The sequence below is a fragment of the Phragmites australis genome, chromosome 14 (genome assembly GCF_958298935.1).
Source record: "Phragmites australis chromosome 14, lpPhrAust1.1, whole genome shotgun sequence".
Lineage (NCBI taxonomy): Eukaryota > Viridiplantae > Streptophyta > Magnoliopsida > Poales > Poaceae > Phragmites > Phragmites australis.
In genome coordinates, this window is record NC_084934.1 from 15,389,209 (window position 1) to 15,402,845 (window position 13,637).

Consider the following 13,637-nt stretch of genomic DNA (forward strand, 5'->3'; position numbering starts at 1 on the left):
AGACTAATCAAAGGATTAATAACGTTGAGGTACCTGCTGAAAGGTACTTTAAGTTGTGGACCGGTACTTAAAAGTTGACTAGGTACCAAATCGAATAATAAGTCATAGGGTAAATTAGTTATTTTGTTATCAAGCTCTAATTATGTAGAGGGGCAGTTTAGTAATAGTATATCATGGGCATCGTGTCGATTCAAACATTGAATTGCCCGATCCAGCTTGGCATCGCACCGCCGGTAGCCGCCGCGTACTCTGCCTCCTGCCTCCTCCACCTGTACCTCCGGCGCCGCGGTCCAACTCGGCGCGGCGCGCCGCTGCGTACTCCGTCTCCCGCCTCCTCCTCCTCCACCTCCGGCACTGCGGTCAACCTCGGCGCACTCGACCGCCTCGAGTTCCTCGACCTCTCCATGAATGAGCTCTCCGGCGCCATCCCGGCGGCCCTAGCCGGCGCGTCCAGGCTCCGGTTCTGGAACCTCTCCAACAACGTGCTCTCCGGCGCCATCCCCGACGAGTTCAGGGGCCTCAGGGAGCTCCAAGAACTGCAGATTTTCAGCAACAACCTCATCGGCTCCCTCCCTGGCTGGCTCGTTGGGCTCCCCGGCCTCCGTGTGTTGTCCGCCTACGAGAACTCCCTCTCCGGCCCTATCCCGACGGGCCTCGGGCTCTCGTCGGAGCTCCAGGTGCTCAACCTCCATTCCAACGCCCTCGAGGGGAGCATCCCCAGCAGCCTCATCGAGCTCGGCAACTTGCAGGTCCTCATCCTCACCTTGAACTGGCTCAACGGCACCATCCCCGAAACCATCGACCGTTGCCACGGCCTCTCCAATGTGCGCATCGGCGACAACCGCCTCGCCGGCGCAATCCCTGCGTCGATCGGGGACGCGACCAACCTCACGTACTTCGAGGCCAACAACAACAAGCTGTCCGGCGGGATCCCCACGCAGTTCGTGCACTGAGCCAACCTGACGCTGCTCAATTTGGCGTACAACCGCCTCATCGGTGAGGTGCCTGACGTGCTCGGGGAGCTAAGGAACCTGCAGGAGCTCATCGTGTCCCGCAACGGCCTCGATGGCGAGTTCCCAAAGTCGATCCTGTGGTGCCGGAACCTGAGCAAGCTGGACTTGAGCTACAACGCTTTCCATGGCGACTTGCCGGAGAACATCTGCAACGGATCACAGATGCAGTTTCTTGTGCTCGATCACCACGAGTTCTCCGGCAACATTCCGCTAGGAATCGGTGGCTGTACCCGGCTGCTTGCGCTGCAGCTCGGCAACAACAACCTGGGTGGTGAGATACCTGCTGAAATTGGTAAGGTCAAGAGCTTGCAGATTGCGCTGAACCTTAGCTTCAATCACTTTGTTGGGCCGCTGCCCCGTGAACTCGTTCGGTGCTAACATGAGAAGACGTGGGAGATGAATTAACCAGAGAACCAATTACTAAACTACCCCTATTTATGATAAATCATATTCCTAAACTGTCCTTATTAAATCAAGGGTTCGTAATAATTGGGAGAGGAGGTACCACAGTTCCCCTCAAGCACCGTAACATCCCTCTTATAAAATATAATAAATTTATGAGATTATAAAAGTATTTAAGATAAATTTTTATATATAATTTTTATGTTTTTAAATTAAATATTGTAAAAGTTATGGATGACCAGAATTTGTCCAAAATATCTAGTATTCGTGACATGGAGTAGTAGACAATCCACAGGTACACGCAGCATAATGTTCTATATATATAAATTCTATAGTGCATAAATGAACATTCATACAAAATTATTATACTCAACTGCATCCAAAGCACCTTTTTAAACATGGAGAACTCAGTTAGGCACAACACGGAGAACCAGTTGCTGATTATAGTAGAATGTTTAGAAATAAAAAAAATATTGTTTTAATTTAGTGATATCTGATAAAATCTTGCTAAGCTAGCTTTATCTAAATTACTTTCGTGTTTAAAAAAGTTAAAGGACAAGAATTCCTAAATGATAATCAAGTTTAAAAAAAAGCTATGGCTCAATAAAACCGTAATAAAGACTCTAAAGGCTCCATAAAGTTTAATGACAAGAATAAAATTATTTAATCCGGTGTTAATATAATAGAATTTGATTCTCAATCATTGGATGATGAGGGCATAGATATGCGTAGCCGAATGTGCATTGGCTTTAAAATCTATATCATTCGTTTATTCAACTTTTAAAGATATGTGTAGCCGAGTCCAAAGCCAACTCCGCTACAGCCAGCTACAGCCAAGCACTGTGAAGCAACAGACAAGCAGGACAACACAAGCTAAGCACTTTTGGCATCACAGTACTGCGCACGTGAGGATTTTATCAAGTTGAGAAAAGAGAAAAACATATTTCAGATCGAAGCATGATAATTTGAGCGTTGTATAAAATTTGTGCCAACACAAATTATGATTTCACTGGGGAATCAAAGTAATTTGGCCATGACTAAGGATGATATGAGATTAATCTTGATAACATCATCACTCCTACTGTTGACGAGTTGCATGAAGAGTATCGTCAATAGTACGAGAAGCACAAACTAGAATTTGATAAGATAATATTATCATGCTTCCAGAAGATAAAACAAGATGTCATCCTGAAAGAATGTGTATTACCATCTATCTGTATCAAGCTCGAGGTAAAATCCGTTGTAAGTAGCTCACCTATTACTAAGAATAACTTGCTCATATGGTTGATTAATCGGTTAGTTCTATTATGTACAATAATTTAAAAGACTAGTGAAGGATCTTGATCATTTGTTTACTAGTCATGTTATGGTTATATTTTTTAAATTGCAAAATGAAAAAGATCAAAAGTAACATTTATTGTATAATATCAGTGTTTCAAATTCTAATAGTGATAGTAAAATTCAGCAAGAGGGCGCACCTTTTAATACATCGGTAATATTTATACCATCTATTCCTATACAACAGGGCGCGTCGATACACCAAATTCAAAACCGAACTAATGTTGCGAAATGGCTAATGCTATAATACTAATATTTGTTACATCAAATGTTGTTAGACTCGAGGTTCCACCGCTTACTTTTCCATTGCCAAATAATGCGCTCAATATAGTTAGTTCGGTTCCACATGCAATTAATTACAATAACCGAATAAATGAAAATTTAGCAAATATAATTGTGCATTTATATAATACTATAACATATAGTGTGTCTCATATGCCTTAACAAAGGTCAGGAATTGCTTATGATCAATTGCCAGATAATTATTTTAATACACCACAACCACATACTCTATATATGCAACCTATGTTGTCACCCGCTTATGATGCCACACGCTTATGATGCAACACAACCCCGTATTCTGAGGCCGCAAAACAATATGGTAATATACCTAATTGGTCTATGGCCGAGACACTTTTAGGGCTGAAAATATTAGGGAACAAATTATTAGTGTTTTGAGAGAGCATTTTGGAGTAGAGCCTAAAGGGAGGGAATATGGGCATCAAAAGCCATATTCTGATTTTTATGATATAGTTTCATATCCTCGCGGTTTTAGAATTCCTAATTTTATTGAATTTACTAGGAAAGACGGTAGAACTATGTTGAAACATATTGGTCAATTTCTTGCACAATGTGGTGAAGTTGGTGCTAGTGATGCTTTGAAATTAAGATTATTTCCTTTATCGTTATCTAGCACTGTATTTACTTGTTTTACCGTTCTTGCACCAAATTCTATTCATACATGGCCTCAGTTAGAGTAAAAATTTCATGAATATTTTTATATTAGTGATACTGAATTGAGATTATCACATTTGACAGAAGTACAATGAACCTGTTATTGATTATATTAGAAGGGTTAGAGATAAAAACCCGATGTTTTAATTAGTGATATTTGATAAGAATCTTATTGAGCTAGCTTTCTCTGAATTACTTTTGCGTCTTAAAGAAATGTTAGAAGGACAGGAATTCCTATATAATCAAGTTTACAAAAAGCTCTGGCTCAAGGAAGCCGTATCAAAGACTAAAGATTTTAGAAAGTTTAATGAGAAGAATAAGGTTGTTCAATCCGATGTTAATCTAATAGAATATGATTCCCAATCATCGGATGATGAAAGCGTAAATGTGTGTAGTCGAATAGGCATGGTCTTCAAAATCTAAAACATTGTTTATTCAGCTTTAAAGCTGGTTCCACAAAATAATCAGCAAGAAGAAACTAAATATGTTTTTGATGTTGCTAAATGTGATATAATGTTTGATTATTTGTTAAAAAAATAGATTAGATTACCTGATAAGCATGTTATACCACCATTTGAAGAATTAATAAGGCGTGCATATTGTAAATTACATTACTTTTACTCACGCTACTAATAATTGCAATAATTTCCATCGGCAGATTCAATCGACCATTAATGAAGGATGATCAAAATTTGCTGAAGTCCAAAAATGCAGCTAGATCATAATCCATTTCCTGTCAAATGTGATTGATATTGAGAATAAAAAAGTGCTTGTTAGGCCATTTCAGCCCAAATATACAAAATGCAAGAATATGATAGTAGACAAGAGGGGCACAAGAACATCGAATTTTGACGTTATGCATAATGTTACGCTAAAAATGATCAAGCTACAAAGCTCAAAAGTTGATCATTGGAAGGTAGAAGCAACACTGTTAAAAAGGTTGAAAGACCAAAGCCCATATTTAAGGAGCTTCTGGCTAAGTATAAGGATGACAAAGTTGGCCAAAAGGGTGCTAGTCGGTCTAATAATTTAATGTGACCAAGATCACTTCTGAAGCAAGGGTTTGATGGATGGTTGGAATCATGAACAAAAGATTTTTTATACAGCATCACATTTCCTCCCAATGGTTGGTTCAGACGGGTCGAGACCAGTCCCAATCTTGACCGTCCTGGCTAGTTCAAATGGGTCGAGGGGCACTGCCTTGACACCACCATCGGTTCTTTTGTCATTGGCGTCGTCGTTGGTCTCTTCCTTTACAGCATTGTCGAACTGGGATATGCTAGCAAGGCTTACAAGCCTGGAGTCACCGGCTGCTTGATACTTTTAGCGCTTAGACTCCGTACCTTTTGAAGTAATTGACGATCGACTGAAGTGTTCGATCATATCCATCGCGTCACGTGTGCGTCCTCTCGCACAGTGTCCGCGTGGCGCCCAGCCGTGTCCTTCCGCCGTGTTGCGTCGCCCTCACGTCGCGTCTCGCTGCGTAGCTCCACCGAGCGCCCTTCCATCTGCCGTCATTCGGCGTGTTGCCGCCGTGCTCGCTCGCGCCTCAGGCTGCTCCCGCTGCTCTGCCTGTGCGCAGCCGTTGGCCTGCACCGCTGCTCGCTAGCGCATCGTGCCCGGCCACATCTCGCTGCACCGTCCCGGCTTCTCCCTTCCTCTCCTCCCTCTCGGCGCCATCTCTCCCTCCGACGAGATCTCCCCGCCACCGGCCTGGCCCCTCCGGCCACCCTCCATCTCCCAGCCACTACTACCTCCGATCGTCTCCTCTTGCACCGCCCCGATCGCTCCCCTTCCCTCTGGCGCTCTCCCTCACGCCGAGCCTCCTTCCGCTCTGCTCTCTCCCTCTCTGGTGAGCTCCATCACCAGCGCCACCCTTCTCCCCCCGGTGTTCCTCCCTCTCCGGCTCCCTCCTCTCTCCCGGTTGCCTCTCCCTCTCCCTCCGTGAGCCACCGGTGAAAATATCACCAGGCCTCCTTCCCTTATCCATCCGCCCTCTCACAGCCTGTGGTACCCTTCGGTCCGTGGCCAATGGTCCATGGTGGATCGGCCACCCGCACTCCCTCCAGTCCACTGGCCGAAGGACCGTGTCCATAGCACCAGCACCCCCTCCAGTCCATGGACCCGGTCCTCCATGCACCGCACTCATGAGTTTCCTTTCGATTCACAGTCCATAGACCAAGTCCGCAAAATAGCGTCTTCTTCTTTTTCCAGGATTTTTCTTATGGCAAATCTTGTGTTGACCATAATTCCTTCATTTCAACTCCGATTTCGGCAATTCTTTCGTCGATATTCCTCTAAAATTATAATCTATCCCCCGTTCAAATCTTGTAGTTTTTGGAGTTTTTTTAATTTTCTCGTTCAATAATTATTTCATGTCGTGGCGTTTAACCTAGATTAGATTTAGTCTTTTATTAAACTAAGTCAAGTTTACATAATTCGATAATTATGTTTAGTTATAATCGTAGTATAGTCGCATGTGATAACCTAGCGTAATCTTAGATTAATCCTTTTATTAATTAGAATAAATTAAAGATTGCTTTTATTTAAATTGGAGTAGATTGTTATTTCATGCTATAGGTTATAAATTAACCTTAGCTTACTTAAGGTAATAAATTAACCCATGTAACTGCTAAATAAATAAATACCGATCATTACAATATGATAGAATAATTTGACGTTAGTAATTAATTAACTAATACCCCTTTCAATAATTAATTAGATTAATGTATTAAATTAACCTAGTTAATTAATTACATGCATGCTTTTATGATATCAATAAAATATAACTTAATTAGAGAGACAGTTAAGAAACACTATAGATAAACTTAGTTTAGTGCTATAGATTAGAATATTAATCTCAAACACTTAAGTACATTTAATCATCTAGAGTTATACTTACGTATATATGTATACATGCTCACATATATATAAACTTAAGTAACACATACGTTTATGTCGCACTCACCTAAACGTAGAAATCTTAGTTGTCACCTTCCGATAGTTAAGCTGGTAAACACTTACCTAATCGTTAATGACTTAATTATATTTTCTCTTATGTTAATATAATAACTAGTTTAACAGCTTAACAAGCTTCACTAAATTACCTTGCTAGTCTCGTGTATTAGTTTCGTTTAGCTAAGGGTTGCCGGTCATCTTCTCGTTAGGGTTAGGTTTTGTCGTTTTTCCTCGGTCGCTCTTCTTCGCTTTGGTCTTTCTTTAGTTTTATTCTGGTGTTCATTTGCTTAGTTGTTGTGCGCTTTTCGTTGTTAATCTGCGTAGACTCAAAGTAAAGGATCTAAGCAAGAACGCAAGGAAGGAACTGAAGGCGAGGTCTGATGATGAAGAACTCTGGATGACTCAAGCAACAAGACCAATCTTGAATTGACCTTCATGAAGACAAGTCCTATTTTCTTGATCATATTGAACCTATTGTTTTCAAATAATATACATGATCAACTAAAAGTGGACTTATTATCGTATGTGCTATGTATTACGCTTTTACAAACTACTTGTAGTAGTTAATCCTATCAACACTGCCATACCTTATATGTCATCATCCAAATTACATATGACCCTAGGAGTACCTATTGTTAAATATTAACGATGGACGACGCCTCGATATCTAGCATACTTAGGATTGTATACATCTCTTCGGAGACGTCGCTTTTAAAACACTTTTCCTCGGAGATAAGATTTACTATTATCAATGATAACTCATATACCATGAATCTTTGATGGTTGTGAATTCCGTGATGGTTATGAAATCCTTGATGTCGTCTGGGATATGGAGGGTGATGTGTAAAAATAGGTGAAAACTGTTTTGGCATGGGTAGGCAGAGTGGTCTCCGAGGAGGATGCTCTTAGGGGCTTAAGTTACTTGATGGTATTTATTGCCAATGAAGATGCATGTCCGGCCGCTTAAGGACCAAGTCTTGTGCCATCATGCTTAGCCACCCCCGTGCAAGCATGCGTCCTATATGGGAAAGACTTGACTTTCTTTCACCGGACTAAGTTAAGCATCATACCAGGAGGCTGAGAGCAGTGAGCAGCCAAGACTCCATCTATCCCTCTGTTTGGAGGTTTCAGGGACCGGTTTAGGCTTAAAAATGGATGCTGGCCTTCAGAACATACAGCTCTGGTACTTGGCGTGTCTCGTGGAAAAGCCCGACATGAAAGGTGTTTGAAAAGTCTCGGTATGATTCGCTCCTTCGCTTGCAACGAATGGAGACTAAGTATATCGCATGGGTAAAGCTGTATAACCTCTGCAGAATGTAAATTTATTCAAATAGACATGTCTATGGTCATGGACATGCGAAGCATGACCCCATTTGACTAGACTCAAGGTGTGTGTGTCTTGATGAGTGAGTGTGTGGACTAGATGTCCGTGTGATGAGGTTCCTGACTCAATCTGTCAGAAGCTGTGTGGTACTAGAGGTACACCAGATGTGATAATAGGAACTGCGAAGTGAGGTGTAGCCCCTCCCAAGACCGAAAACCCAGATATAACTTGTTACCCTGGTTCTGGTTTTAAAACTGTTTCGACAGCTTTGTTACCAGGTCACCTTCTAATACGTTGGGGACTTGAGGTGATACTCAGTACCAACAGAAGATGCATGTATTTTTTACTTTTAAAACTGTTTTCAAAAGCTTTGTTACAATTATTTCAAAAGGTTAGCAGTGGAGAATATACCTGGATATTTGCATAAAATCTGCTTTACGCTCAAAACTATGATGTAAGTCTTATCCTTGAAATATCTATTATGCATCTATCAACCCATTGAAGTAGTATAGAACTTGTTGAGTACCTTCTGTACTCAGTTTTGTTGCTTTCAGATTGTGAAGATAGAGATCAATCTCAACCCAGATGAAGTCAAAGAGAAGAAGTCTAAGGTCGTGTCCGCACCCGAGTTGCCTGTAGCATTAGGTTGCGCCGTCGTTTCGCTCTGCTGTGTTGTAGGTTTTTCTGCCTGGCTGGTCTACTGTGGATCCTTGTCCACCGGGCCATCTTCTGCCCCTTTTAGGTTATTATTATTATTATTATTATTATACTTTATTTTATTCGAAGTATGTATTTGATATTATTCTGTTGAATTCTGTACATATCAGCTACTTAATTCAGGGACTGATACAGGTGGCACAGGGGAACCCGAGTTCAGGGTCCTGACAACATGTATCTAACAAACAAAAGCACTGAAACACATAAGTATAAAGAAACTCTATATTGAAACATATTACAAATAAGTCGATACACAGAACATGGAAACACATGAAGCAATTCACAACTACTTTCTATGGAAGGACAGTTACAAAACTGACTAGTGAACCCTGACAAAAGATATAAACTACTTTAGAGGAACAGGAAAAAAACTTGAGTAACAACCCAAAAGAATTCGATAGACAAAACATGGAAACACATGAAACAATTGACAACTACTTTTTTTGACAAGATAATTACAAAATTGACTAGTGAAAATGATCTTATCCAGACTAACACTTCAGAGATATCAATTTACACGGATTGGACAAAAAATAGGAAACCGGAGTTAGTATCATATTCAAGAGGCCTGTTAATGAACCAACACTAAAGGTAAATGTATGCTTTACTCAAAACTAATACAAACTTAAACAAAAATTCGAGGAACTACATTTCTATTGTTCTTGTTGCTTCAAATCATTCAGGGTGCAAAAGAATGTATGGAAGTGACACAGGTGAATAGTAAAGATTGGAGAAAATTGGAAATTGCATGATATCTAAATACAAATTGCAGTTACAAATTTATGCAATTGCTGTTGTAAAGAAATGAAATGAACACTACAGGTGTGTTGACCAGAAAATATGTCACGCCAAAAATTGAGCACCTCATGTGCGCAATCCAGCAAGCAGCATCCAGGATACCCCGGTCGTGGCGCTGCGTTGTCGGACCTTCATCATCACCCACGCTCAGGAGGGACCCCGTCGGAGCACGGATGGCCGACAACTTGTCCTTGATCGTCGAGATCAAGAACAGATAGCAATATAGATTAGAAGAAAGAACAAGACTACAGAAGCTAGGCAAAAGAGATAAAAACGAAAGATAGATTGTGTTTTGATCGATTAATTCATTTTTTTCAATCGGATATAACCTCTCATATTTAAAGGGTGGCATATCTTAGCCGTACAAGATCAGAACTCCTAATTCAAACTGAACAAAACTTACAGATATGATTCGACTTGCCTTCCAATCTCCAAACTTTCCATAACTAACATATTTTTCCTAGTTAACCATTTGAACTTCTATAATATCAACCCGAGTATTCTTACTTATAGTTCGGCCTTCATGGTTCACCGGTCGTAGGTACAGTTCACTGGTCGAAGTACTGTTTATCTGATCGGAGAGCGTTGTTCACTGGTCAGAGAGCACTGTTCACCAGCCGGAGTTACTGTTCATATAGTCGGAGGTACTGTTCTTCACTGGCTCGGAGTTACGGTCCATCTGGTCAGAGGTATTGTTCACGGTCAACTAGGAAACTTCCAGAACTGAAATTCTTCACAATATGCTAATTTCGGTCGTCAACAATGTGGAGAGAAAAATGATAATATTTATGATTTTAATAAAGCGTTACATCTTAGATGCAGGTAGGTCAAACAAGGAATAAGGAAGTTGAAATTCACAATGATCAAAGTTTTACTTCAAATATCTGAGACTGAATTATCATGCTGAGGTAATATTTGCATTGAATGCATAATTGAAATGCTTGCAAATTGCAATTATATATATAAACAGATGCAATTAATATTAAATTACTTCTACTATTTTGAGACTGAATTATCAATTGAAGACTGAACTAAGCAAATGAGTCAATTGAAGGCTATTTGTTTCGGCTGGTAATGAACGACAATAACTTATTGCCTTAACTCTCATACACTTGTTATGGTCATCAGAAGAGAAAATTTTACCACGGATCACTCAGGAGTACTATACTAACTACTCATGATACAAATCAGGTTTCTCATTAGACATAGGGAACTGTCCAGGTCTCTTCAACAAGCCCCTAGATGCCTCTTACTGAATCCAGGTATATGATTAGAGTTTTGCACCTGCAGATTCCGATGACAGGATTAGGGGTGCTTCTAATGGACAAAGCTGGAAGGACCGAAGGAAGGCACTTTTCATGGTAAAAAAATTGTACTTAGTTTAATGAATTATGACCTTAATAATACTTATGCCGTAGTATTCCAGGTCTCTACAGCTAGAACATGCTTGGGTTGCCTGCTAGTCGATTTGTCATTCTTATCTAAGATCTGAATTTCTTATAGTGATTGCCCCTCCTAAAATTCTGGACAACTTGTTGTAGTCATACTAGTTGCTTTACTCCTCCTAAAACAGGAATAGCACTAGGAAACGGACCTGAACATAGTGTTGTCTTTGCTAGGCATTTTGGTACATACTGCTTATGCACTGTTTTTTATATTACTTCTCCACCAAAAAAAAAACTATTTTCTGTATTACCTGCAGAGAGAACTGGGCTGAATGACTGAATCACTGCCTCAAATCCTCAATGCCTGAGTGGCTGAGTGCCTCGTGGATGGCGCCTGCAGGTTGCAGCCTGCCGACCAGTCTGTTGCCGGCTGCCGCAGTGCCGCTGTGCGCCCGTGCCGCGGATCCGCCCCTGGCTTGTATTCTCACATAGGACTGAAGTCCTTTGGAGCACCTTTGGAGACAGTCAAAGTCCATGAACATAGGCCTGAACCACCCATAGAACAATTGGCTTCTCGAATCGCTGGGACATTTGATTCTCCCTAATCAAATGAACAAAAACTGAAGCAATAAATTGGATGCAGAAACCAACAAATTATAGAAAGATCCCAGATGATAGTGATCATAGAGAACGACGAATACAAAATCCACTACGAAAATGATCATCTCTAGACCAAATCGAGAGATCTAATAAGAGAGGATTGCAACCGAAAATTGGGAGCCAATGAAACAGAACGAACGGGAGAGAAAGGAGGAAGAAGGAAGGGAGGGAGGAGCACGCACCGGAGAGAAGAGCGACGACAGCTTCGCCACCGCTAAAAGCCCCGCGTGAGCTCTGCCAGAAAAATCGCCATATAGCGAGCTCCGCCGACAAAATCACTGGTCTGCTCGGCGAGCTTAACAAGAAGCGCGGTGTCTAAACCAAAAGCGGGCGAGAAACTAACGGGTCCAAAAATGCACTCGAATCTTAGAACTAATCGGACGGTCCATGTGTAGCCTGAGAAGAAAAAAAATCAGGCACCTGAAATTTAGGACTGAAAAAAAATCAACTAATGAATACATAAATGCTTCTATACTCTTACAAATGTCATGCAAGCACCATAGATGCTTTCTAAACCATTACAATATTCTTTTCTAAGAGTACAAGTTAAACCCTCGCACCACATGCACGCCTGCGTCCATCCATGTGTTTGAGTATGAGATTCAAACCTAGGTGAACATGATCTATCACTAGGATTCTAACCTACAGGAGCTACGCTCAGTTTTCTAGACCATAAGAATATTAGGTTTGTTTTTTTCTTCTTGGAAATTATTTGAATTTTGGACCGTTCGATCTCAAATCAATGCTCTAGATCGATCTCGGTTCACATAAAACCTCTAACCCTAATCCCCACTCCACACTCCACCCCACTCCATCTTGTTCGACTCGCGCTGTCACCTCCCGACTCCGCTCCACATGTCGCCACCCCCGCCGCCTTGCTGGCGTCATCCCCAGCAGTGACGCGGCCCACCCACCTTTCCTGTTGCCCTTCTCATTCTTCCTCTGAGCCAGCTGTCATTCGCCCCCTTCTCCACCACCACCTCGCCTAGCTCCAGCAACGTCGCCGTCACCTGAGTCACTGCCCTCTAACCGCTCCCTCACTAACCTGTCGGCTATGCTTGCCCCCGCCATCACCGCAGCCGAACCAGCTGTCCACCACCACCCACAGCGAGCGGCGCCCCTTCCTAACCACCGACCACCACTACTGACCACCAACCTTCTCGGACCTCCCTCTACCGTTGACAGCCACGAATCCCTCCCAAAAACCCGAACCCTAAACCCAACCTTTAATCCTAACCCTAGCTCTCGTCGGAGAAGACTTAAGCTAGCTAGAGAAGTCATTGGAGAAGAAGGTCGCGTGGATCTTGACGCTGATCCTAGATAAGAAAATCGACAAATTTCTCTTTTTTAATCGACAGATAAATAGCGTTTCTAAATAGTATGTTTTCTCACAAACAATATAGTATCAAAAAACTTCGACGAGTCTAGGCAACGAACCCACGGTCTATAAAACAATGCTACGCTAAATACTACAGTCTTTTTAGAGTCTCCGTCATAATTGTAAAACCGAGTCTAGGCAATACCTCACTTGCTGACTCCTATGCATGCGTTGGGTTGTATATTGGACTCCAAATTCCTTGGATATACCCCGGTCTCATTTCATTTCAAAACGGACTAGAATTCAGCATTACAGCGCAGTTTTCTCTAAGCCTCATTATAACCAGAGGGTTACAAGAAACAAAACGGAGCAAAGTCCGACATTTATAAAAAGATAAAAGCAGTCTAAACTGGTATAGGAACTTTGTTAAATAACATCAAAGACGTTCCATCCCATCATCTCCTGAGCTAGTACATCTTCAAATCAATCTTGGATCATGAACTGACCTATTATTCTTGCATTAAGGCATGGGTCTTCATGTGCAGGTCCAGGGCACCAATATAACCATACAGTTTGATCAGTTCTAAATCCGGGCACGGCACTCCAGTTTTGCAGTAAGGTTATCACTTTCCTCCCACACCTTGTTCATAATGGAACCGCTGCAAGTTCTGGAAACAACTACAGTTCCTAGTTTCCACAGCTCCCATAACGCATCAGTGCTGTAGATATTCTCACAACAACGACCTACCTCTCTACCCAGAACACGTGAA

General features: G+C 41.7%; 1 protein-coding gene and 1 long non-coding RNA gene across 2 annotated transcripts; one reads left to right on the top strand and one right to left on the bottom strand.

Moving 5' to 3' along the window:
• Positions 1-173: 173 nt before the first annotated feature.
• Positions 174-953, top strand: LOC133890259 (leucine-rich repeat receptor-like tyrosine-protein kinase PXC3). Its single transcript, XM_062330691.1, has one exon. The coding sequence runs from the start codon at positions 174-176 to the stop codon at positions 951-953; it is 780 nt and encodes a 259-aa protein (XP_062186675.1).
• Positions 954-10,649: 9,696 nt separating this feature from the next.
• Positions 10,650-11,870, bottom strand: LOC133889964 (uncharacterized). Its single transcript, XR_009903976.1, has 3 exons — positions 11,732-11,870; positions 11,201-11,490; positions 10,650-10,788 (listed from the first exon to the last, which is right to left on the bottom strand). It is a non-coding gene; the product is annotated as an uncharacterized LOC133889964 (long non-coding RNA).
• Positions 11,871-13,637: the final 1,767 nt, after the last annotated feature.

Coding starts and splice junctions, on each gene's coding strand:
- LOC133890259 (XM_062330691.1), top strand. CDS start 174: ATGGGCATCGTGTCGATTCAAACATTGAATTGCCCGATCCAGCTTGGC.